We start from the raw sequence: 27,812 nt of genomic DNA on the forward strand, positions 1-27,812 counted from the left end.
CACTATTTTCATCATAAGTTATTTCTGGTATAGGCAGATGATTAACACCTAAAAAAATGTATACAGAAAAACATAAGGAACAATGTGTGCTTAGAAACTTGATATCGGCACAGTTAGTATTCTGCCTTTGGTGCAATCTGTCACTTGTACAACTTTCAGTTCTCTCCATATTTAGTAAATGTTTTACAGCCACTTGTTTCAGATAGGCTTGTCTTCCTTAGGTGCTCATACATGTAATGCAGCAACTTTTGTTGGCAAGGTTATCTGTTTTTGTTTTAGTCAGCATTCCAACAATGTTAATACATAGCTTTAATTAAGATGCAGGCTTACAGTCCAATCACATGACAACAACCAAGCAAAGCCTTAGGTCATGTTTGGCAATGGGGTTTAACCATCCTTGTGCAAATATATGTGTGTGCCCAGGGAGAGTTCTTGCAATGCAGTTGGCTAGAGCTTGCATTTCCCAGCTTCAAAAAATGGGGGTCACTTACCCAGGCAGCCAAAAAGCTATTGAAAGATGAAGAGCAATTGCAAAGTGTCTCAGAATATCATGGTCCACATGATACGAAAAGTTAAGTTAAAGATGTACTACCCCTATTACTAATGGTTAAGGCACTTTTCCCTACATGTCACATAGACGGGTATACCTATACATATTGGATATCAAACTTGTGACATTCTTATTTATAATATAAGACAAATAAAATCAACTTACATCAAACAAAAGTTGCTACTATACAGTTGATGTTACTGTTGCATTTACTATCTACCTTTATAGATGTATGCACACAGTGGATTTTGGCCTTGCACTCTTCCATATACTTATTTCTTGTGTGGTGCTTTCAAAATTGTACTGCTGTGGGATTTTGATCCCTACAAATTAGGAGGGTCCATAAAATATAAATATTTGGTACAGGGCTCACTCTTGGGGGCTGATTTACTAAGACACGATTTCGAATCCGAATTGGAAAAATTCCGATTGGAAACGAACATTTTGCGACTTTTTCGTATTTTTTGCGATTTTTTCGTCGTCTTTACGATTTTTGCGTAAAAACGCGAGTTTTTCGTCGTCTTTGCGATTTTTGCGTAAAAACGAGAGTTTTTCGCCGTCTTTACGAAAGTTGCGCAAAGTCGTGATTTTTTCGTAGCGTTAACACTTGCGCGCAAAGTCGCGCCTTTTTCGTAGCGTTAAAACTCAAAAGGCGCAACGTTTCGCGCAAGTTTTAACGCTACGAAAAAATCACGACTTTGCGCAACTTTCGTAAAGACGGCGAAAAACTCGCGTTTTTACGCAAAAATCGTAAAGACGCCGAAAAACTCGCGTTTTTACGCAAAAATCTTAAAGACGCCGAAAAAATCGCAAAATTACCGATCATTACGAAAAAAACGCAATCGGACGCATTCGGCCCGTTCGTGGGTTAGTAAATGTGCCCCTAAGGATACATGTGTTTTGATTCTCTATATTGTAGAATTATGTACATTTTCTGTGTTTAGGTATTCAAGACCACAGATCCTGAGGGATTACACTCACACAATCACATATTTGCTATGAAAAGCCAGGAATAAGAAAAATAAAGTACTGCTAAACTTTTCCTAAAATTCACATTTATACTATAAACCATGCTTTGCTGTTTGCAGGCAATTTTAGTGTTAATTAGTTTTACAGCACCATGTTCGAGGAAGTAAAACAGTTCTCATTCCAAAACATTTGTGGCAATACTGAAACTGAAATACTGAAAAGTGGCACTAGTGTGGGTACTGATTTTTTTTTTTTAATCTTAAAGGGCCAGTATACACCACTCTTCGACATTAGCTCAATGAGAAGGGTTTGATAGATAGTTCTTAACAAAATTTTGACTATTGTTTCAATTAAGTACTATCTATCTATTTTAGCTGCCAAAGTGCAAAAGTGAAACATATTCTTGTTTAGTGCCAGAAATAACAACATTTTGACTATTGTTTTAATTATTTCTGGCACTAAACAAGAATATGTTTCACTTTAGCAGCTTAAATTTACCTGTGTAAAATTTAAAGTTTTGCCAACCCTAGGTCCCCCTGCCACTCACACCTACTCCCCCATCTGTTGCTCTAACTTCCTCCTGCCGGCTCTGCTCTAGCGCAATCATTTACACTGGGGACTGGAAGGGAAGGAGATTTTTTACTCAACTGTTCCTATGTTCGATTCTCAAAGGGATTATTATGGGAAGTGGCCCATGACACTTGCGTGTTTTTTCATCAATGCAGTTGAATTGCTAGTTTTAACTCTATTACACCTGTCACTCATGAGGGCTCCATCAGAATAAGCTGAGCAAATCTTGCAAATCTATTTCTATCAACAACTGTGCAATTCTGCAGCGTTATGCTTAAATCTGTGGTGCAAATCTGTACCATTATTTCTTATTCTGTCTTTGTCTGGGTTATGCATTACATTCCAATATGAACACATGCAATGAACAAACAAGACCAATATGCAGTCAAAATACATTTTTATTTACAAAACAAAGGAAAAACAGTAAATATTTTCTTAACGAATACCTTGAGGAAAAAAAGCATTTTCAGTAATCATTTTTGGAATAGCAGTCAGCAGGATCTTTCAGTTCTAGATTCCTGGAAAGAGAACTCAATACTGTAAAGTGAAGAGTATGTACAGCCTTCACCTCGAAGCATGTATACTGTACTTACATAATGCTTAGCAAACTTAAATACGTGTGGAGAGAAGTAACAAAAAAACATTAAAGGTTGAGTGCATTTGATTTCACTTTGTTCTATAGACGGCAATAGTAAAATCTATAATTATTTTGCAACATTGTTTCTTAAATATTAGGTTTATTTTTCCACAAAATCTCTTCAGATGCCAAAAAAATGTGGAAAAGCTGAAAGATTCAAAAATATTTAGAAAAAACAAATAGAGACTTTATTTTTACATACTGCATTCAGAACACTGAAAATATAATATTGCAGATTTGATTACCTTTTCATAAATATCTCAGAGGGAAAGGTCCAATGCAAGAGGCAATACAAAAATACAAGATTGCTAGGCCTTACTATGTCAACAATAGATGTTTAAAAACACAATCCCATCTTTGCAGCTACACATTCATATCCTCATCAGATCCTTCCTCTTCTGATACATCTTCAAGCGGCTCTGGGCTGACAGTGCCTTCACATAGAGGTTGGCTGTCCCACTGAAACACAGTAATTGCTTGGCAGTTAATACAATATTTATGTTACTGCACACTATGGCGAATGGAAAAAGCAAGGTATGGGCTACTTTATTCACTACATTAACCCCCCCAGGGAAGTAGTGTAAACTATAGTTTGGCATGTATGCAAGTTGAGCCAGTAATAGCTTGAGAGAAGTTTGGGGAAATAGAAATTGGTATCTATTTTATTTGCCTATTACAATATTTCAATTAGGAAAATCTATATGGGAAATAATCTGTATGCACGCTTATTCTTAAGGAAAATAAAAGGTAGAATCCCTATCCCACTAATTGTAGTCACTTTCTTTTTTTTAAAAAATAAACAAACAGGTCAGGGGTATGTTTCCCAAGTGCCACATCAGCCATTTTGCTTCAGCTTCCCGTCTGTGCACTTATCAAATTTGGGCTTGGTGTCTCAGGCACAATATATCCACTGCACAGGCATTTATTTGAAGAAGAGCAGTGCAGGTCCTAGGTAGGAGGTGGGAAACTCAAATCACTGGGGAGAGAGGAGGAGGCCTGACAGCTTGCCACTCATCAATGATTCAATCACCTTTAAAAGAGGGATGTTTAGTATACTATATTTAACCACCTCCCTAGGTGTGCAAAGATGCTTCACTATACTAATAATGAGTCACTTTGCGGCTATATCAGCTTTAATAGCTATGAATAAGATCTGTGGCAGGATTAGCAACCAATATTTTATTATTTCCTTTCCCTGTTATATGTACATTGCAAGTGTTGAGCCAGGCCACAGGTTGTGCACAAGTTCAATACCAGTTGAGAAAATAAGAGCAACCATGCTTACTTTTGAATTTGATGTAGCAGCTGTTGCAGTACAGCTCACTGTTACGGATTCGGACTTCAGCTCCAGATTCTGAACCTCCAAGGTCGGTCTCACATGCAACGCACTGTGTTGAAAAACCCAAAACTCATTATTCATATCAGAGACCTCCAGTGATGACCCTGCTGAACTACAATTGCCCCAGTCACCTATCAGGGGGTTCTGTGAGTTGTAGTACAACAGCATCTGAGCAGCACAGGTTAGGCATGCCAAGTACAAAGAAAAGCATGATTCAAAATTGTTGATAATCAATCAGCGTAAATTATGACAGCAAAAGCAGCCAGACAAACTGAAAAGATTATACAATTAATTTATGCAAACAAATAAGCAAATGTGATTAATTAGTTAGTAAAAGCCAGCACCAGGCACCTGCAGACAAGCAATGCACAATGAAGAGATTATCTGACACCAAGGGTGCAGGGGAAGCCAGACAAATCCATGAATGAGATGGCAAGATCTAACCTAGAATCTGGGGGGGAATAGAATTATTCCTCTATTTATTTTAGCTTTCATAAACAATAAATAGGATGACAATTATAATGTATTATAACAGATTTATAGAAAGAGATTCTACTACATCTCTTAAAACATTCCATTGTCTCAACATGACAGCTGCACACTAGGAATATTAGAAGTCTTTGTAAAGCTAAACCCACTCTTTTAGCAATACTTTTTATACTGTACAATAACCTATTTATAAACCTATTTAACTATCAATTAATCTGCTTGTTTAGTTTATAAATGCTTTTACACATGTAGCATTTTTCCAACTTGTTTCTAGTTGCAAACCCCCCACATACAGTGTCAATAAATGTTATCCATTTAAGCTATGGGAAACATTTAGCATTTATGGCAAACCAAAAAGAAGTGGACTTATTATTTGTGAGCCATAAATGATTGTTTAACCTGTAACCACCAGCAAGTCCCTTTGAGATATATATATATATATATATATATATATATATATATTCTCCTTCAGAAAGCACTCACGGAATTTGCAAAAAAAGAAGTATTTATTTACACAAAAATGTCTACGCGTTTCGATCCATATAGGATCGTCATCAGGACAAAGACAGGAAGTGAGGTGCATGATTAAATGTGAACATGGTCCAATCAGTGTATCCGTGTACTTGGACTCATTTAACCCATGATGTGCCTATAAAAAACCATATATTGTGTCACTATTATAACAGATACATAGATAAATATTTAAATCAGTACAAAAAGCTCTCTAATGTGCAACTAACACATCTAATTCATTCAAAACATTCAATATATATACATCATTATTATAAACATATCCCCACTAAAAAGTGAGGTAAAAGGCATATTCAAGAAATATTCTCATTAATCCCAGATGAACAATAGTGTTAGACCACAAAGCCAATTAGTGTATCATATCACCAGGATAAAATCTAAACATAACAGTCAAAGTGTTAAGTGTCATCCCTTAGCGGGGAGGCATGTGAAGCTCAAGTGTTAAAATGTGAATTAAAATACATAGAGTAATATATAAAGAAAAATATGAAACTATAATATTAAAACCATGAATTAAAAGGTAGAAAACCAGTATATATTCCCTAATTATGCAGATAATTTGTTTCTGTATTTGAGATATATCGATGATATTTTTATTATTTGGCGTGGGAGCCCCATTGGAGTCGAATCATTCGTTGCCGGCCTTAATGACTTACCTACTCCAGTGAAATTTACCTTAAATAGTGATAGGGATGCTATTGACTTCTTGGATGTTAGGATTTTCCGTACATCTAGGGGAATTGGGACCACTTTGTTCCGTAAAAGTACGGATCGGAATACCGTCCTTCATGCCCACAGTTTTCATCCACCTGCTGTGATCAGGTCCATTCCATACACGCAATTTTTGAGAGTGTTCAGAATTAATACTGACCTTGCTACTGCCTTGCAGCAAGCTAACGATATGCGTGATCGCTTTATTGAAAGGGGCTATTCTATGGAGTTCTTGAACATTGAATTGGAGAAAGCAAAGGAGAATGCTTTGGGTAGGGGTTCTAAAACTAAACGGACTGACATTCAAACTGATCGTATGGTTTTTGTAAGTGATTTTACCCCTATAAGTCAAGATGTTAATAGGATTATTAAGAAGAACTGGCCTATTCTACAATTGGACTCTAGCCTACCGTTTACCCAAATGCCATCTCCAATGTGTGCCCATCGACGTGGGCGTTCTCTTAGAGACATGCTGATGGTAACTGATCTGAGATCTGAACTATCAGGAACTTGGTTGAAGAATGGTAAACTTGGCTGTTTCAGATGTGGCAATTGTAAGACCTGCAGTTGTTTGATTACAGGGCCCACGTTTGCCCACCCACATACTGGGAAAAGGTTTACTATCCGACACAGGCTTTGCTGTACATCTGAACATGTCATATATTGTATCATGTGCCCTTGTGGCCTTTATTATATAGGAAAGTGTATCACGACGTTCCGTACACGGATGAACAATCATAGGTCTGTGATCCGTTCGGCGTTGGCGTCTGGAAATTCTGATAATCCATTGGCAAGACATTTTGTGCAGCATAGACACTCATTGCCTATGCTGCGAGCTATGCTGATTGATCACATCCCTCTTTTGCCACGTGGGGGCGACAGAGCCAAACTTCTGTTACAGAGAGAAGCACAATGGATTCGAAGATTGGATACCATTGCCCCACGGGGTTTGAACGAGATGTTTTCACTTTCCTGTTTCCTATGAGACCATTGAGTTAACGATTGGCCCTCAAGACTTGATAATACTTGAGAGACTTTGACTTATGGGGCTTGATATTGAGCCTATTTTGATTATGCTGGCTATTATGGATACTACATTACTTAAGACAAACTAAGTTTCAATACCTATATACTACAGTAATTGACAGGGATAGATTACATCCTGGGGAGATGATATTAAATGTGCTTCTCCATTCTTCTTGCCCTTTATGAATTATTAGGCATTAATATGACCATATATGAGAGCCAATGTGGTGCTTATGTTTATGGTGTGGTGCTTATAAGAATAAGGGGTGGTGGTCAGGCGTTACACACTCACATCTACAGGTCCTGTAATATGTTGATAAGTTGTGACTAAGGTATTATTAAGTAATCTATTTAGTTTTATGTAAGAGATTTAGGGTCCCGCAAATACTGGTTTTCTACCTTTTAATTCATGGTTTTAATATTATAGTTTCATATTTTTCTTTATATATTACTCTATGTATTTTAATTCACATTTTAACACTTGAGCTTCACATGCCTCCCCGCTAAGGGATGACACTTAACACTTTGACTGTTATGTTTAGATTTTATCCTGGTGATATGATACACTAATTGGCTTTGTGGTCTAACACTATTGTTCATCTGGGATTAATGAGAATATTTCTTGAATATGCCTTTTACCTCACTTTTTAGTGGGGATATGTTTATAATAATGATGTATATATATTGAATGTTTTGAATGAATTAGATGTGTTAGTTGCACATTAGAGAGCTTTTTGTACTGATTTAAATATTTATCTATGTATCTGTTATAATAGTGACACAATATATGGTTTTTTATAGGCACATCATGGGTTAAATGAGTCCAAGTACACGGATACACTGATTGGACCATGTTCACATTTAATCATGCACCTCACTTCCTGTCTTTGTCCTGATGACGATCCTATATGGATCGAAACGCGTAGACATTTTTGTGTAAATAAATACTTCTTTTTTTGCAAATTCCGTGAGTGCTTTCTGAAGGAGAATATGTCTATTTATGGTTAGCACCCGGTTTTTATTCGCTATTTTGGCGAGTGCCGATTTTGGGACTGTATATATATATATATATATATATATATATATATATATATATATATATATATATATATATATAATGCCTACACTTGTCAATATAAGCCACTATACAGCATTACCAAGCTGAAGGTGACTTTTCCCTGAGTATACATTCACTTCAGTAGTCCAGTTTCACTTAACTGCAGTAGGGAAAACAGATTTACATTTTAGAAACACAAGATCTCTCCATTATTCATTTATATTTTTAAGATGGTGCAAATATAAAAGAAATGACTATTTTGTTTTTATATGGTAAGGGCAAAAGCAAAGTATTACTGTAGATTAAACACGGTACACATGCACTAGGTCTTTTCATGGAAGCATGTCTGAAGCATGAAGGATTAGTATTGCGACCCACAACCAGCGGTGAGCATTACGTATTCTGCAGATTTTTTTACATGCCTCACCTTAAAACAATGTAAGTGAAAACAAAGACCAAGAGATTCGATGATCATGGCCGCTCCTTTGCCCAGACTGTTATTACAGTAAGAGCACAATTTCTTCCCACTCACTGACCTAGATATAGAATGGAAATATGACTGAGCCTTTCTTTGAAGTCTATGAATGGCCTGGAATGCAGCATTGTGTCAGCAGAGGATGAATACAACCCATGAATCCTTGTGATCATCCACCAAGTGGACAAGGGGGGGAAATATGAGACTTTGGTGAGATCTTTCTTTTCTTAAAGTACCAATTAAAAGGGAACAGCATTATATAATGCTTTGCCTTAATAATAATAAAAAAATAATAACTGGATGGGGGTGGGGGTAATCTGTGACTTTGGTAAGATATTTATTTGCTTAAAGTACCAATATGAAAGGGACCAGCATTATAAAATGCTTTGCCATTAAAAAAAAAAAAAAAAAAAAACTTTCAAATTAAACAGCAAACACATTAACATCAGTTGCACTTTTAAAGACTTTTCCTGATTTTCAACATGAAATATTATGATTCAACTGAATTCTCTCCACATTCTTCTGCGTTCTGAGGACCTGTATAAAGAATCTAGTGTACACAAATAGTGAATAGCAGTAAATGCAGTTAAAATCGAGATAATGACAGCCTACAAGTGGATTGACTTACTTGTTGCGTTGCTGATTGGATGTTTGGGACACTGCAGAAGACTGGGGAAGAGAGGCACTCTTAGAGGGGCCAGCAGCAGACTGTGGCAAACTATTGGATGAGTTGCGCAAAAAGGTACGATTAGATGTGGAAACAACCTGGGATGGTCGGCTGAAGTCTTGACTCGATGACAACGAGTTATAAGATGAGGACTGATTTGCCCAAGGCGACACCCTTTGCAAACCTGAGGTGGAGTCAAGGTTATCTAAAGATTCCCCTCTGAAATGAAATATAAAAGGATACCACGTTTTTATGTTGTAAGTGAGTTGTGCTGTGCTATAGCAAGTTCTGCTGATGGACAAAGAGTAGATGCATTGAAAAATCTATTTAGTCATGGCTAGATTCAAGAAATCTATAAAGACTGCAGCAACTGCACACCCAATTAGTATTTAAGGTAAAGACAAGCAAACATTTCAAAATCTGTCATTTTTGTTCTTCTAAGTTAAGCTCATTGTGTACCTTCTCATATAGTTAGGAAGGGTTGATGCTTCCTTTGTCATACTAGAACTGCGCTGCCTAATCCAGCTGTTGTCATTATTGAGTGGTGCCTTTTTCCTCATTTCCTGAATGATCCGCTGCCTCTCAACTTCTGCTGAACCTTGCAATTGTTCCCTGTATGGTCGTTGTTGCACATTTCCTGTGTCCTCACTGGTGCCAGAATCAGTGTGATCTCCTATAATATAAACAATATGTCATTTATCTGCTGGCTTGCTCAAAACTAGAACAGACTATAGATTAATCAGGAAAATAATTCATTGGGAACAAAAGAAGATCAAAGCAGAGAAAGATTTCTAAGTCCATATGCTGCTGTATTCAGATAAACTTGAGTCCACCCCATCTAGAATGTCACAAACTGACCAAATTAGTGTTCCAAAGGAAGAACCTTGCTATCCAGAGAACTTTATACTGTGGCTTCTGCCATGCCAAAAGAAAAGCCATAGGTCTGATTCATTAATGCCAAAAACAGTCGATAGCTGTATTTTTAGACAATCATTTTTATATGGACTATTTTCAATAAGATCACTGTTGTCTGTATCAGAAAGTAAGCTTTAATTCCCTGCATATTCTCTCCATATTCATATCCTGAAAAATACTCTTGCTTGACAAAAGAATAAGTGCTATACAGTGCAATACAGTTATAGACTTGGGCCCCAAGTTAATTCTCATATACAGCTCCTCACATACAACTGTCAATGCTGGGTGTAGGAGTTGCGATTGTGACCAAACAATGATCCTAAATGCAGCCATACAATAGTGTCCAGCCAATCAGCTCAGGGGCCATGCTGACAGGTAATGCATGAGGAGCCATGCACAAAATGGCTGCCTTCCAATAGTTCCAATTTTCTGGGTACACAGCCCAACTGGTATCCATAGTACATCGGAAACAGCAAGTTGCCATATATGTACCAAAAAACATTTTTTTTGGTATATGTTCAGCGAGCTGTGAGTGGAATGATGTGTACCAATAGCAGCATTCTGCCAAAAGCAAGATCAGCTGGATTTATTCAATTACTTATAAACAACAACTTTATGGAGAGAAATAATACAAGCATTTAACCATGAAGTTTTAAATGTCTACTATCCAAGTCCAGAAGGTTTTGCTGAAAATGTAAAGTCAGCAGAATACATCGTCCCTAAACCTAATGTGCCTGGCAAGACCTGCCTGTAAACTACAACAGAGAAGGTTACAATGATCTGAACAGTTCAGCAGCAGAAATCTTTTCAGCACATCACGACAAGCCGATCAGCAGAAAGGCAGAGGAAAATTACTCTTGAGCCTCATTTTACAAATGTGTCAGAGCTGGAATTGATTAAAAAAAGCAGCACAAAAATAGCATAAGCATTTTTATTTGCCGATTATAGTGATCAAGGGATGCAGAAATCAACAAAGTGACACATAAAGCTTAACACAAGATTGGTCAGATTTAACTTTCCTCTTTAATGATTTGTACATAATTTGGGGAAGTTAAGAGACTTTCTCCCACCTCTGTAACGCTCAGGGTATTTCATCTGATTAAATATTTGTTTTCTCTTGGCCTCCAATTCTGATGGCACACTGCTTTGAGAGAACTTCGTGTTTTTTCTTTTTTGTTCATCTTCAATTAGCCAGTGGGCTAAGCCATACTTCGGCCTCCCAGATATTCCTATTTAATGTTTTGAGTTAATTATTCATTTGGGAGGAAACCATGAGAATATTTTTGACTCTTTGTCAATATAAAAAAAATAGCTTTGTGATTAAAAGAAAAGTAAGACTGTGCTTACTATTGCAAACTAGTGCAAATCTCTCCCATACATCAAATACACCACTGTAGCAGTAATAATTATTTACCTATACAGCCATTGTGAGTTGCAGCACTAAACAATATTAATATAACAGAAGGCTTCCAGTAAAAGACAGTGTGATTTAGAGGTTCCTGCCCATAAGAGCTTACAATATAAAGGGATGGGGAACATTGACACAAAGTTAAATAAGAATAGTATTACGTCTTTACAGTATTTGTATTTGATGATTGATAGAGCCTCAAAAAGGCTTTAGGGAGCATTTTATTGTTTGAAGAGAAGGGGAGACATTGTGGCAGGGGATTCCAATGACAGGCATACACAAGTGATGCAGATAGTATTCCTGTATATAACTTTACTGCTAGGCAGTGTCCCTTACAAAGTCATTACTGGAGTGTACTAATCTTTCTGGAACAGTGACCCCCTACCAGTGGCTCATGAGGAACACGTTCACCAAATCCTTTGATGTTGCTCCCAGTAGCCTCAAAGGAGCTGCCTCACGAGGCATTTTCGCCGAAATCGCGCCGCCATGTGTGCCATCCCACTGGCGACTTACATTTTCGCTAATCTCCCTGTGTGACAGAGCCCTAAATGCTGAACTTCTGCATCGTAAAATGTGTTGCAAGGAAGTTTTGGCACTTTAAGCCATTTTAGTGTAGTCATATAGAGCATGGCTTCCCTATCACCTGAAAATAGCCAGGGTTTAAAGTTTCACATATGTAACCGCGCACACTAAGCAGTGTTTCTTAAGTAACAGATTAGCAATTTACATATACAAAGTGGAATGTATGTGCTGCATACAAGCATGTCTTGTGATAATGGTAAATCCACTCCTTATGGCATTTTTGTGTACCAGTGGGCAATTCAAAGTGCCCAAAATATAATCTATAAGGAAAAGCATATAACTGATATCTCTATATAAAAACACCAATACTGGGCATACTAATAACACTCTTTATAATAAAGGAATAGCTGATTATATGAGCTCCAGTAAATAAGCATCAGAGCATCCATTTATGGGGTAAGTGGTAAACCAGGAACATACTATATATACTGCCAAACATGAGCAATATAAAATATTAAATTGTTGGGGATGGACTATCTTTATGGTACAGTATCAAAAAGATATAAATCCATATACAATATATTAGAGAGGGCTAGAATGCTTACCATTGCCTGGGGTATGATAATCATCAGATTCCAAACCAACATTATTCCTAAAAATAAATAAATAAATCAGCTTCCTCGTAAATTAAAGTGATATTGCAAGAATAGACACCATTGCAGTAACAAGAAATGGACAACAAATAGTAACTATAAATTTAAGTATATGAGCAAAGCAAAGGCAACATTATAAAAAAAAAAAATATACCCTCTCTGTGACAGTACCTGCCGCAGCTTATAGTTCAAGGATGTATTGCCTATGCTGGAAGCTTCTGCAAGTCCCAGAAGCTTGCAGACCATACCTGGTCAGTCCCCTCTTGTGTTTGGTTGTGAAGGGACACAGTAGCCCAGATATTAAAGATATTTGAATCTAGTTTGCCTGCTAGAGATGCCCTATATTCATAACACCTCATGAAGAATTTAGTTACACACCTAAGCAAATTTATATCCTCATTTTTCACTATACCCTTAAATTTAAATATTCATACAAACCTTGCAAAATATTGTAGTACTAGGTTACATATAATAACCAAGCCATATTAATATTTTCGGGGGGGCTGTATAGAAACTGCTGTGCCAAAGCAAGGGCAATATCTCATGTATCTCTACATCTGCCATTCTTAAGCCTTTGCGATCAACCACAAACCTTCCATAAATTCTTTCAGAAGCATTTTGTTTCTGTTCCTCTTCCTGGAGTTTCTTTTGATGCCTTTCTTCTTCAGCAGCTCTCTGAAGACGCATTTCTTCTTCCTTTCTCTTCCTTTCCTCCTCTTGACGTTTTCTTTCATTTTCCTCTGCCTGCCGACGACGGTTTTCTTCCTCTGCCTGACGACGACGGTTTTCTTCCTCTGTCTGGCGGCGGTTAGTTTCTTCCTCCAACTGACGTCTTTGTTCCTCTACCTCATGATGACGTTGAGCTTCCAAATATTTCAACCTTTCCTCTTCTGCTCTTTTCCATTGTCTCTCACTTTCTAGTTCCTCTTCTGAACTTTCTTTCTGTCTATTTTCCTCTTCACTGCTGTGCAAATCAGAGCCAAATGTTTTCCAGTATGATGACTGTGATGTTATGGGCAAGCTGGAATGGACCTGTTCCTGTATTTAAAAAAAAAAAAATAATTAATCATATTTCTCAATTATGGTGTTCAAATAGCAATTACATAAATCCCAGGGTGCTACATTTCTGTATACCAAAGGTCCAACAATCATATCTCTCTACAATTTTAGTACAAGTTGGTACAAGCCCTGATGACTGCTGCTGCAAAAAAAAAAGTTTGCTACATATAACTATATCAGGAATTCGGTGTGGCTCAGTCCCTTTAAATAAACTACATAACGCCATTAATTGGGAAAAAGTATGTAATACAGAAAACAATTCAAACCACTGCTGACATACAAGATATATTTATACAAGGCCCCATGGTGTAACCTGCTCAAGTTAATATAAAAAAAGCATGCTGGATCAATAGTTGGTAGCTAAAACATATACTATCTGCACTGGAACTGTGAGTAATGTAGATTCATTCATTCACAATCAGCACTACAGCATGCATATTTCATAGGTATCTTAATATACAAGGTATACCTACTATAGCTTTAAAAACAAAAGCCTATATATACTATATATGCTGGGCAGATCAGTAATTAGTTGCACATAAACACACACACATATATATATAAGTAATCAGGTTAGCAGAATGTGGTGTGTTTATAGATGCTTGTTAATCAAACAGTCTGTATTTGATCTTTTTAAAAATGTATAATGTTTAGTAATGCAAGAGTCTTTAAAAGTTGATTTCCTTTTTTGTTTTTTTTTTAAATTATAGCCATGGACAAGTGAGCAAGATGGACAAGTCTGGTACTTTTTTATTCTAGTAATCTCTATAATAGAGCATTCAGACTACATACTTAACAGAACTGCAGAACTTAACTGTATTAATTAGTGATTGCAATACAAAGCAGAAACAAATTCACAGCAGTTGCCTTATTTTATGAAAATTGCATATTTTTACCAACAAAAAATTGATTTGTCCAACACTAGAAGTGAATAACACTTGAACCTCGGCTTATACTCGCATATATACGGTATCTGGATTCAATGCATAGCTGCGCGCGCCCCGTGGAAGCCCTAACGTGCGTGCTGACGCGCGGCATCGTTGCCGAGCGGGGGCTTCTCCCTACAGATATGAGCATCAAGGTATTGATCTGTAGCGCCGCTTTGTGCCATTTCATTTTTATATTGGGGTATTCGCTGAGCTCTCAGGGCACCGATCTGTAGCACCACTTTGTGCAAGTTGAAGCTGCTCCAAACTAATGGCGCCTCCGGCCCAACAGCGCAGAGCAAGGGAACGGTGTGCGGGCTGAATGCACAATTACTGTTTACTTTCTTTTCTGCAGGTAATTCTATTCTTTACGACAAGGCTCGGCTTATGTTGCTTCCAATTAATTATTTTGAAAAATCTGGAAAATGGTGGGGCCAGAGATTAGAATCTAAAGAGATTATTTTTTTAAAGGTTCATTGGGAATGTCACATCCCTCAGACATAAGGCAGATATTATAGGAGGGGTGCAGGCACTTTCACATAAGGATTTCCTTGTATGCCCCCCCCCATATTGCCAACAAAGGGGCCATAAAGTGGGGTGTAATCCAATGCAAACACCATGGTTCCCACTTTCAATGGAGCCCCACAGAACAGTAGAGGCAATTGTGCCCTACATACCCATCCATAGGCGAAATGGAACAATATATATAATTGCCCCTTATTGGGGGCAGAACAATCCTATTGGGTCATTTTCTATATTTATGTTACCAACTTACCAGTTAATGTTATCAATTTTATTTACTCCCCCTTTGCCTTTTTCCTATATCCTATTCCATATTGCTTCACCTGAACTAAAATGCAGTTAGATAGGTAGTTGGTTAACAAGCTAGGTGTAAATAATGTTACATAGAGTTTAACTAACTTGCTGAATTTGGTGAAATCTTTCCTTTTCTGCTTCCTGTTGAGCACGTTCCCACTCTTCTCTTAGTTGTTCTTGCTCGCGCTTGTATTTTTCCTGGCAGGAAAAATGCAGGAAAAAATATTTTCTCGGTACATTAAGAAAACATCAGAGATACAAGGATAACCTATTCCCCATATTTGATGTTTATATAATCAATAACTAATTTTTACTAGTGTATCAGGTAGGGTTATCAGAAAGTAAAATTTGTATTGGAGGCCAGTCTGCTCACAAAGCAATGCTGGGGATAAGTACTGGCACAAGTGGATTAATACTCGGGAATCTGGACAGCACTGCAAACAACAATATTCATATAATTCAGATATTTCTTAAATGACACCAGTACAGATTCAAGTCCAGATTGACCTTTTTTCAACCCAAATAGGGTTTATAGACAGGCTTTCTGTAGACTGTGTAGGGAAAGTCCAAGTTTCAGGTATTGCAATAGTCACGGCAAGCAACAAATAGGCGTGAGGGACAGGCAGAGGAAAAATACTTTCACATTTGAACCTTAAGATATTTGGCCCCTGTTAGAAACTCTCTAGCTAAAGTAATAAAAATAAAATACAAAGCCTTACTCAAAGTAAGTGAGTTCTACCTGCAGAATTTGTTCTTGTTCCTGAAGCCACTTTTCCTGACGTTTCCTTTCATCTTCTGGATCCCAAGACCGGCGTGTGGAAACATTAATTGAAGGTACGGGCATCTGATGTGATGTCAATATTAACAGATAAAAAGACATTATGATTATAAGTTTAAATTTATATATAGTATTGTGCTATTTCTATAATAAATATGGATGAGTTACTTACATCAAGTAATGAAGAATCCGAACTTCCTATTAGTTGATCAAAAAGAAAATAAAACCATATCATGACAAGGAAAAAATTCTTAAACACGACCACTATGAAATATTAAATATACCTGCTAACATACCCCTTTATATAAACTGCACATGCGATATTAAAACATCTATATAGTCCCACATTTGGCATACTGCTTAACCTTCTTGTATCAACCTAAATGTAGCCTCTATTTCTATAAATGATCTAGTATAGCATTTCTGACATAAAAAGTATAACTAAAGAATGTTAGCAATGTGCAAATATTAATGAATGTTACATGGCAATTACACTGCAAAATCCATTGAGGCAGGAACTTGATGTGAATGATGTCTAATCTCTGTAATGTGCTGTAGAGTAAATTGGCAATATATTAATATTTTATATATATATATATATATATATATATATATATATATATATATATATATATATATATATAAGAAGACATTATTATTCTTTATATACACTGCTCAAAAAAATAGAGGGGACACTTAAACAACACAATGTAACTCCAAGTCAATCACACTTCTGTGAAATGATTGCAACACTGATTGACAATCAATTTCACATGCTGTTGTGCAAATGGAATAGACAACAGGTGGAAATTATAGCCAATTAAATAAAGAAAAAACTAAGAAAAGTCCAGTTGTTTTAGACTTAATTCTTCTAGATACTGTATATCATGACCTGGATGAATGAGAATCTTCATAGACATATAGCCAATTAGCAAGACATCCCCAATAAAGGAGTGGTGACCACAGACCACTTCTCAGTTCCTATGCTTTCTGGCTGATGTTTTGGTCACTTTTGAATGCTGGCGGTGCTTTCACTCTAGTGTAAGCATGAGACAGAGTCTACAACCCACACAAATGGCTCAGGTAGTGCAGCTCATCCAGGATGGCACATCAATGAGAGCTGTGGCAAGAAGGTTTGCTGTGTCTGTCAGCGTAGTCTCCAGAGCATGGAGACGATACCAGGAGACAAGCAATTACATCAGGAGACATGGAGGAGGCCGTAGGAGGGCAACAACCCAGCAGCAGGACCGATACATCCGCCTTTGTGCAAGGAGGAACAAATGTGCATGTGTCTGCGCAAACGGTCAAAAACAGACTCCATGAGGGTGGTATGAGGGCCCGACGTCCACAGGTGGTGGTTGTGCTTACAGCCCAACACCGTGCAGGACGTTTGGCATTTGCCAGAGAACACCAAGATTGGCAAATTCGCCACTGGCACCCTGTGCTCTTCACAGATGAAAGCAGGTTCACACTGAGCACATGTGACAGACGTGACAGAGTCTGGAGAAGCCGTGGAGAAAGTTCTGCTGCCTGCAACATCCTCCAGCATGACCGGTTTGGCAGTGGGTCAGTAATGGTGTGGTGTGGCATTTCTTTGGGGGGCTGCACAGCCCTCCATGTGCTCGCAATAGAAACCGGACTGCCATTAGGTACCAAGATAAGATCTTCAGACCCCTTGTGAGACCATATGCCACGTTGCACCACAGACTGTCCAGGAGTTGGTTGATGCTTTAGTCCAGGTCTGGGAGAAGATCCCTCAGGAGACCATCCGCCACCTCATCAGTAGCATGCCCAAGCATTGTAGATAGGTCATACAGGCACGTGGAGGCCACACACACTACTGAGCCTCATTTTGACTTGTTTTAAGGACATTACATCAAAGTTGGATCAGCCTGTAGTGTTTTTTTCCACTGTAATTTTGAGTGTGACTCCAAATGCAGACCTCCATGGGTTGATAAATTTGATTTCCATTGATCATGTTTGTGTGATTTTGGTGTCAGCGCATTCAACTATGTAAAGAACGAAGTATTTAATAAGAATTATTCATTCGGATCTAGGATGTCTTATTTTTGTGTTCCCTTTATTTTTTTGAGAAGTATATATATATATATATATAAAGAATAATAATAATAATCTCTTCTTTTCTAATGCATATGTAGGATGGAAGTGAGGGAAAATGTGAAAGCTCAAAAAAAAACCTTTGAAGAAACACATATGAACCTTATTCTATTGCTCATATAGGTTACATCTGGACAGTAACTGAAAGACTCGCCACCCTTGTGTTTGTTAAGGCATCCATAAAACAAAGGTACTAATAACTTCTACAGAAGCCAGTTATATTAATACAAACAAATAACTTCATGATATAGGCACTATATGTTTGTAGGTACCAGTGCAGATAATCAATGATGTCTTTGCTTATAACAGATCAAAATGTGTATATGAGTTTAAAAAAGTTATCAGATCGAAACAGTTTCACAGATAAATGTCATAAATTTTGTTTACTCAAGTGTAACAGAATGTGTATCCCATATACACAATGCATAAAATCAATATCAGAAGCATCAATTGGCAGCTCTAGAGCTGTAATTGAAATACAACTCCCATCACCCCCAGAAAGCTGCTGGATTTGAGTAATGAGACGTGTAGCAGAACAGCTGGAAGGTCACACATGCTTCAGGTTGGACAACAACAGCAGGGTGCATGTTACACACACAAAACACACGGATGACAGACAGCAAACAAAGACGTGCGGATTATGAAGCGTGCAGAGAAAGGCAAGCACAACAGAAAAAGCCATACAAACAGCATTCCCCTGCATACTTGGTCTATCTGCTAAGGGCATACATGATTGACTTTTTATGGCAAGCCTAGACATGGGATTTAAAAACTTAGAAATGACGTAAAACTCGGATACTTAATTTAGATTATATGCAGAAAACTATAAACATTGCTTAATACGGTGTTCCCTTGTAGGAAAAGATTAAATATCTGAACACTGAAAATAACTTGACTGAACTATTATATTACAATAAAACCAAGCTACTTGCTGATAGAGGCCTATGGATAATCAAAACACATCAAAACTCTGTTATTTCCCCATTTAACCAAGGCAGCTAGAGGGCACCACACTGTGTGTGTAGCCACTGTCAGTGGCCCTAAGATCTGTTGACCTATAACGCCCCAAACCAAAATTTTTCTGATTTTTCCACTCTTACTGCATGAACCCCCCATATGTAAGTCACAAAACTGCCATGGTGCAGTACACCAAAGCAACGAATAAGAATTTTAATTTTACACAAGTGACCAATAAATGCTACGATCTGTGCACAAGTGATGCCCTCACAATTTGACAAATCTAGAAAAAAACAAAAATTGCCAAGTCCAGATGTGCCAAACTGATAGACTCTTACCCAAAAACACTCAGAGCTGTAATAAAATCAAAAGGTGCTTAAACAAAGGGGGGTGCACACTAATGCAACCAGGTTTTTTAATGATTTCTGTTTTTCCTTTTTTGCACTAAACTGTTTCAATAAAGGTGGAATACGATCTGACAGGATTTATCTAGGTTTCTTTTTTTTAATAAAAACCTGCCATTTTTACATCCAGTGTATAGTAATGTACTGTCTGTGGTACAAATGCATAGGATGTAGAGACTGATGTTCTGAATTGGCAGACTATTAAGATGTTATTCAGGTAGCAAACAGGAGTGAAATGCTCCTTTCTATGAGATACATCTATGTGTGCCAGTATTAATGCTAGTTGTAAGATGCCCTGGTGGGTTCCTTGGTAACAGACACCCATGTAGGCTTGAAATTGTGCTGTTTTACGCTTTTTCGTCCAAAGTGGGGTTGGTTATTTATTAAGGCAAGATGTAGGTTTGAGAACACACAGCACCCATTACCACATAAGTAGACCCATGAACTGTAAGAGGAACCAGATGATCCTAAAGAAAGAACATATATGTTATTTTGCTTCCACCAGAAAGAGCAGTGGGGTAGAGCCCAACACCATGGTTAGATGAAAGATGCCTGGAAGACTAGTGACAGGTTATATAGTGGGGGGTTTTCTTTTATTACCTTGCTCAAAAAACTGTGACCTTCTTTTATAATTTTTCAAAGAAATAGATTCAGATTCTAATTGGGAAAAAAACAAAGAACAGCTACATCAAGGGGCTTGCACTGCTGCTTCATTTAATCCTGTACACGGCGGGAGATGAGCAAAAGAGCAATGCTACAAAAAGACATTTAGACATGAAAATCAATGTTCCCTTGAAGGTGCATGCTTGGGGTGCATACACAAGTTTGTGAGCAAAAGCACAACAGCAAATAGTGGCGCTTGCTACTAATTCAGACCCACCAACCTCAGTGCACACAGTTCTTTAAAAGACCATTTCTCCATACAGGGTGAAAGAGTAAATAGAGGGAACACTGATCAAAATGACCATATAACAACATGCACACAGTTCTGGGTTAGAAGGTCTGGCCCAACAACAAGTCATGCTAATTGAAGAGCATGCTACAGGACTGTTGGTTGGCTATGTAGAAATCCATGGCAACTTCAATAATTAAAACTTTTAAAGGAACAGTAACACCAAAAAATTAAACTGTATCAAAATAATTAAACTATAAGTTACTGTTGCCCTGCACTGAAAAAGAGTTGTGTGTTTTGCTTCAGAAAGACTATTATAGTTTATAGAAACACCTTGCTGTGTAGCCATGGGGCAGTCATTCAACAGGAGGAAAGGAACAGGTTCCATAGCACATAACAGATAAAACATCATTGTATTCTGCAGAGTTTATCTGTTATCTGCTATGTAACCTGTGCCTTTTTTCCAGCTTGAATGGTTGCCCCCATGGCAACACAGCCGCTTATTTATATAAACTTTAGTAGTGTTCCTGAAGCAAACAGTTTTCCAGTGCAGGGTGACAATGCATTATATTTTAGTTACTTTAAGCACTTTTATTTTTTGGCGTTACTGTTCCTGTTCATTTTTATCACCTATTTTGTCTGAAAGGCTGCAGACAGTAAAGTCTCTTATCTAACTTATCTCTTATTATGAGTCTTGATTAAAGGGTCAAAATACACTTCTATTCATTAATACACCTACACATTAATTTGACATGGGTATGAAATGGGACACTACAAGAAAATATTTTTACAATGTACACATATGTGGATCAAAGTTACTGTTAACATGACAGGCAGTCAGCTGGCTACAGAACAGTCACCTCAAACCTGTTGTCCCTCTTGTAACATTACAAAACTGGAAAGAAGTTTGGATTCTACATTTTTTTTTCTTTTTTTTTTTAACCAAACTGAATGTGAATCCTAATTTGCATATTAAAACTTTAAGGGGAAAAAAGCATAATTTGTTAAAAATAATAATAATTGCTTTCACTTGGTCATGTGACCTAAGGGTCATGTTTTAGACTGTCTTAACCTAAATCTAAATCCCAGACCAAGCCCTGAATCTATAATATCCCTAAAATATGCCTAGAATGTAAATGTGTAAGGCGGCCAAAAATCGCCCAGATATAATTAACCACTTACTTAGAAATGTATAGTGACAAATAATTAATCTAGAGCTTTGCCACAAATGTGAATGTTTCCCTCAGCAGACAGATTGCAGCATGTACCACCAAAACACTGTTGTTGCTTTACCCTACTTCTAGCTGCCTGTGTGCAGTGTCATCTGAGAACTCTTCCAAGTATCAGCTGGCTGCACTTTACATTCATGAGATATTTAAGTAAGGTGGCCAGGTAGAGGATTTCTGTCTCCAGGCAATAGAGGCATAAAGGCAGCAAAAACTGCTTGGGTACAAGCAAGACCTATTTTAAGAACACGCCATGAAACAAAAACACGTATAAAGCAATTGCAGTTCATTAAAATTTCCCAGAAGAAGCAGCCAGTTCCAAAACCCATTATCCAGAAAGCTCCATATTACGAGAAGGCCATCTCCCCATGACTTATATTTTCTTTTTCTCTGTGATAATAAAACAGTACCTTGTACTTGATCCCAACAAAGGTATTATTCATCTTTATTGTTGGTAAAATAATCATTTTGGGTTTATGTAATGTTTAAATAATTTTTCAGGTATAAGGATTAAAATTATGGAAAGATCCCTTATCCAGAACCCCCCTTGAGCAATCTGGATAACAAATCGTGTACTTAACGGTATAATTGTGGCCCTCCTTTTATGAACTGGCACTATCCCTATTAGGGATAAAGCCCCAGCAGCTGCCACAGGCTCAGTTACAAGTTGTACTGCCTACTCAGGACTTTTATATTATTATTATCTGTACACAGCTAGGAATGCCTGTCCTCTGTTTATCATTCCTGCTCTGGAGAAAACTACTTTTAGAGAGTTAATAACCAGGCAACATAAATTTTACATAGAATAAAGGGTGCCAGATAATGAAGATCCTCAGGTTTTCGTGCACAAAATACAATTAGCATGGCTGAATTTTCTGGATGGGTTTCTGGATAAGGGATCCCATAACTGCAGTAAGATACACCAACAATGATTAAAGTGTGGTGTAAAATAAATGGCATATTAATAAAGGTCATGTATTCTTATGACTGACTTAATGCCACAATGATTGCAAACTGCAAACAGCTTACTGGTGTATTTCTTTAAAATATGACACAAATGCTGTAATTTATGCCAATTATTTTTGTAGTACCTCAGTCCTGCCATAACCCAATATAATACAATACTAAAAAGTGTTGGCACTGAACCTTGTTTTTCTCATGTTTTTTTCTTAATGCTAACTACTCTTATACAAAGCCAACATGAAATATGCTGACCCCAGCATCTAAAAAAATAATATTTGTAACTTCACAGAGAAATAGTTTTTTACTTTTTTATTTTTACATTCAGGCCCTCTCCTATTCATCCTACACATTCAAAGCACTGCCTGGTTGTTAGGGTAATCTGGACCATAGCAACCAAATAGCTTCTAAAATGTAAAAATGGAGAGCTGCTGAACAAAAAAAGCTAATTAATTAAAAAACCACAAAAAGTAAAGACCAATTAGTAAATTGCCTCAGAAAACCATTATCATAGTACAAAGTTAATTTCATAGATGAACCACCCCTTTTATATGGTGATGCTTAGCATTTTTAGGGATTGCCAAAAAATGCTCTTATTTGCAATCCTTTTGACTAAATAGCATATATAGAGACCTACCAAATTTTCATATGATATCAGCTTAACACAGAACACCACCAAAGATACATGGTTGCTAATAAAGTGGTACATAGAGAACAGTGTAGGTGAATTTCTCTCTAAGTACTGCTTACAATCCCAAGCACCATTCAACAGGCAGTGAGAGTTCAGCAGTGATTGTTTCTCTGTTTCTCTATAATATGGATACAGGGGAAAGAAATATTAACAATTACAGCATATTCACACAGGCAGAAACAAGCTAGGGATGTGGTCACCCATCACGGATTCAGCATGAATGCAACATATACTGAAATAAGGAAAAGAGTACTGTAACATGGAAAATGTACATAGTTGTGTAAATACCTTTCGGTGTAGAATCCTGGATGCCATTTAACTGACTCCTTGCCTTAAAGAAAAAATGATAATGAGGCTGCAAAGCTTCTTTCAACAGAAACACATTAGCTACCTCCATAATTGTATTGTAATAATTATAAACTCACAAAAGCCAATTAAAAACTCATTCTCATAAACCTAAGCACACACAGCTTCCTGAAATTCACAGTGCATTTAGATGGTATTTTCTTGTTGAAATCATGGATGATTGTATGAAATACACATAATACCTTGGAAAATTCACTTTATGAATTTATACCTTGGCTGGACTGAAGAATAAACAAAGGTTTCAGTATATTACAACATTGAAACCCCAAACAAAAGAATAGCGTGATTGGCTATCCAAAGCCTGCCAGAGCAGTGTTTCTGTTTCAATTCAATCATTTTGGCCCACACATTCCTTGCTGTTACCCTGGGCAAGAATGTGCAACTATAGGGTTTTTGAGTTTTGCACCCTAGAGCACTGGGGGGTGGGACGCCATAAGGCTAGTTCCAAATGCCGACATATGGCAGGATTTGGGGTGAACAGTAAAGTTATATCCAAAACAACCAGGAGGTTGTTTGTTCTCCCAGTGTCTGCGTGCGTTTTCTCTGGTTTCCTCCCACACTTCAAAAATATTCAAGGAGGTTAATTGGCTTCTGACTAAACGGACCATAGTGTATGTGAATGCAATGGGGACCACAGATTGTAAGATCCTCGGGGGGCCGAGACTGATGTGAATGATGAATAATCTCTGTAAAGTGCTGTGGAAATGTCTCAGTGCTATATAAACAGGAAATTAATAAATAAATAAATAGTGTGTGGTTGCATCCCTGATTAAACAAGGCAGCATAGTAGAATATTGCATGATACTGGGGAATCATAAGATTTCTGCTCTGATAACAGTTTGGCTATAATAAACAAAACAAACAAAATGTAATTTGTCAATACAGAATGTGTTGTAAGGTTTTATGTGAAAACTAACATCATATTCCTGAAAAAGTCCTGAACTGAATCCTTGATTCGGTGCATCCCTAGTATAAAGGACTGGCAATATATAAACTGCTCTACAAACCATATAAACTTACAGTTTTTGCAAATAAAATTTCAAAGTACTTACATTTCCAGAGTCGGGGACATCTTTTTTCAAAGAAGTGCTTTGTGATCTGCTTGCATCAATCCATTTATTTTCAGGAGAACCTATAAGTTTTGTATCCATACTGGTCAGATTGAGGGTTTTATGGCTTTTGTATGGCAGGGAAGGTGGGTCTCTGCCCCAGTCTGATTGGTAAGTAATGAATGCGGCAACAAACATCAAGTATGAAAGTTAATGAAAATACAAATATATGAGAACAAACAAACAAAAACAAAAAAGTGATGAAGCAAGCAGTTATGAGCAGAGTAAGAGAAAGGGATAGATTTTTGCAGAAAGACCACCTTCCCAGACATGCATGTAAACATTTGTTAGTGAGTTATAAGTAAGTCTGTCCCTTGGTCATGCAATTAACTGCATCATCGGGTGAACTATGGCACTCACACAATAGCACAATATTGCATTCTCACAATACAGTAGTTCACACAGACTGAGAACATGGGTAAAATTGTGTATTTGTACATACAGAATGTATGTTTCTGTAGTCCCTTTGCCTGCTCTAAAAATGTGAATTGTTATACTTCTTATTTAATGTATGTATGGGTGCAACTACAAATAGGCACACATGTTATGTAATGGGATATTACAGTTAAGTAAGTTTACACAGTACAAATATGTGGCTCAAAAATATAGTGAGTATTAAAGGTGATCTAACTGTAGTGGCTGTCTTCCACACTTGCAAAACTAGAAGGAAGGCAGAATTGTTTGGGAAGGATTGTGGGCAGGACAAAATATAAGTTGGGAAAGGAAGGAAAGAGCAGTGGTCACCAGTGTAACAGGGGAATATAAATGGGGTGCAACAGTAAATAAAATAATGTGTGACTGTACTCATTAACAATGGCAAACTGATGGTGCGTAGGGGAAAGGTCTCCTATTTCCAACGTGTTTCATTCAGCACCTAAATGAACGCGAAACTTAAAACACCAGATGTGTTAGAGGTTTTATTACGAAGGCCATGCATTTGAGTGCAATACACCACAGCCTTAGCACCTTTAGTAAACAAGTCTATGGAAAAGTACACACAAAAAGGTTAGGCTTCATAATGTTACTCACAAAGTCCTGTTTTTCTAGACATTATTATGTTTGAAGCATTTACTGCCAGCATATATTTTAATCAGTGAACCACTAAAGGCAGTTGAGCAGCCAATCCCTAGTCTTTCTGCATTTTGCAAAAATACAACACAAAAATATCTATTTTTTAATTCAAGTCAAGTCATTTGCAAACAAAATGTTTTCATAAAATATGCTAATAAACATGTTGCAGAACTACACCAGAATATCTTTAGATGTAAATACTTTAGGTTGCAGACTTCCACTGCTCACCCCACATACGAAAAGTATTATTTAAAAATATTGCTACTACTTAATATTCACTTGATAATTTCCAGTGTTTGCAGAACTTAGATTTGAAATCTATTTTGCTATGGGAGAGAGTTATTTGGCTAACAGTGTAGTGCTCTTTGGGTTAACAAGTCACCTTCAAACACAAAGGCCTTGGTGGCATGCAGAAAATTGACAAGGAAATTCAGCTCTGTTCATGAGTAATGTGTGTAAGGCTATACAATAATGTTTTAAAATAGCAGCATAGCTACATTTGTTCACTATATTAGCTGGGCCCAAATTTTTTGTGTGTTTACTTTACAATTACTATCATATGAACATTTCACATAAGAAAATTCTGCCTTACTATTATTTGCAGCAGCTTAACTAACAATAGAGTAGACAATAGCAGAATTCTCCCATTTGTGCAGCTGGAGCCAGCACATCTGTAGAAAGATTAGCGTTAGTGAACCTACCATTCTTGCCATATCGCCTGACATCCATAGCTAGGTTTCCAGTTTCTACAGCATGATCCATTGCTTCCACCCACTGGTTGTAGTCCATTGATGAAACCTTTGTTCCGTTGACAGATAGAATTTCATCGTCTACATGTAGCTGACAAAATTCTGCTGGACTCCCTATAAAACAAAATAATCATTCAGTTGGGCTCTGGAACGGAAGGGAGGGTAATCATGGTAAACATATCATCAACTTTAAGTATAAATGAATTATGAAAATGATAAAACACTAACTGTGGTTATATAAAGCCAGAAAAGATGTGTACAAGTAGTCCATCTATACAGGTGTTACGGTATCTCTACTAAAGAAGAGGAACTGGTAGCAATCCAGATCTGATTCGACCTCATATGACATGGTCAGAGGTACAGTTTAACAGCATCTGATCATCTGCCTGTTGCCGACCCTGACCGTCAGATTTTCCAGATAAATACTGGCCCATTTACCAATCCAATTCATGCGCATTTTGAGAGCTAATTAGAAAGAATATGACTTCCTGGACAAGAGGAGATTTACCTACCTATATCAACAGACTTTACAAAGACCCCAGAACTGTTCCAGCTTGTTTTAAACCCAAAGTCAAGGCTGCTTCCAGGTTTCTGGTTAATGCTGATTCGCAGGTCGCTGTACTGGTCCTAAAAGAAAAAAAAAAAAAACACTTGGGTATCTTGTGTCACTGCACTCCAGCGAGAGGAAAGCTTATCCACAGACAAAGGGAGGTTGGGAGCAATATAATTATCTCCTGACATGAGAAACGCACGAGTAAAAGCCATATACTTCCATTTAGTCTATTAAAATAGGTAATACAGGTATCGGACACCTTATCCGGAAACCCCTTATCCAGGAAGTTCTGAATTACGGAAAGGCCATCTCCCATAGACTCCATTGTAATCAAATAATTCACATTTTTAAAAATGGTTTCCTTTCTCTCTGTAATAATAAAACTGTACCTTGTACTTGATCCCAACTGAGATATAATTAATCCTTATTGGAGCCAAATCAATCCTATTGGGTTTAATTACTGTTTAAATAATTTTTGTTTTAGTAGACCTAAAGTAGGATATTCGAATTACGGAAAGACCCTATATTCGGAAAACCCCAGGTCCCAAGCATTCTGGATAACGGGTCCCATACCTGTACTCTTTCCAGTTTGGAAAAAAAAGCCAAGCTGATTGGTTC

At 37.3% G+C, this 27,812-nt stretch overlaps 1 protein-coding gene across 15 annotated transcripts in view; it reads right to left on the reverse strand.

The window, feature by feature from the left end:
• Window positions 1-2,469: 2,469 nt before the first annotated feature.
• Window positions 2,470-27,812, reverse strand: part of lmo7 (LIM domain 7 protein) — a 115,994-nt gene continuing 90,651 nt past the window's right edge. For 4 of the 15 annotated variants that reach the window (XM_031897101.1, XM_031897100.1, XM_031897096.1 and 1 more), the window contains 16 exons: window positions 27,154-27,268; window positions 26,594-26,755; window positions 24,765-24,925; window positions 23,635-23,677; window positions 20,178-20,234; window positions 16,271-16,296; window positions 16,060-16,164; window positions 15,426-15,518; window positions 13,112-13,557; window positions 12,472-12,518; window positions 11,007-11,165; window positions 9,481-9,694; window positions 8,983-9,240; window positions 8,307-8,415; window positions 4,012-4,114; window positions 2,470-3,185 (listed from right to left, as the gene is read on the reverse strand). In XM_031897101.1, coding sequence (XP_031752961.1) covers window positions 3,163-3,185; window positions 4,012-4,114; window positions 8,307-8,415; window positions 8,983-9,240; window positions 9,481-9,694; window positions 11,007-11,165; window positions 12,472-12,518; window positions 13,112-13,557; window positions 15,426-15,518; window positions 16,060-16,164; window positions 16,271-16,296; window positions 20,178-20,234; window positions 23,635-23,677; window positions 24,765-24,925; window positions 26,594-26,755; window positions 27,154-27,268 — 2,121 coding nt within the window. In that variant the 3' untranslated portion in view covers window positions 2,470-3,162. Of the gene's footprint in view, window positions 3,186-4,011; window positions 4,115-8,306; window positions 8,416-8,982; window positions 9,241-9,480; window positions 9,695-11,006; window positions 11,166-12,471; window positions 12,519-13,111; window positions 13,558-15,425; window positions 15,519-16,059; window positions 16,165-16,270; window positions 16,297-20,002; window positions 20,045-20,177; window positions 20,235-23,634; window positions 23,678-24,764; window positions 24,926-26,593; window positions 26,756-27,153; window positions 27,269-27,812 lie in introns of all 15 variants that reach the window. The other 11 variants (XM_031897105.1, XM_031897094.1, XM_031897102.1 and 8 more) reach the window with 9 other exon arrangements.

Source organism: Xenopus tropicalis, chromosome 2, assembly GCF_000004195.4.
Source record: "Xenopus tropicalis strain Nigerian chromosome 2, UCB_Xtro_10.0, whole genome shotgun sequence".
Lineage (NCBI taxonomy): Eukaryota > Metazoa > Chordata > Amphibia > Anura > Pipidae > Xenopus > Xenopus tropicalis.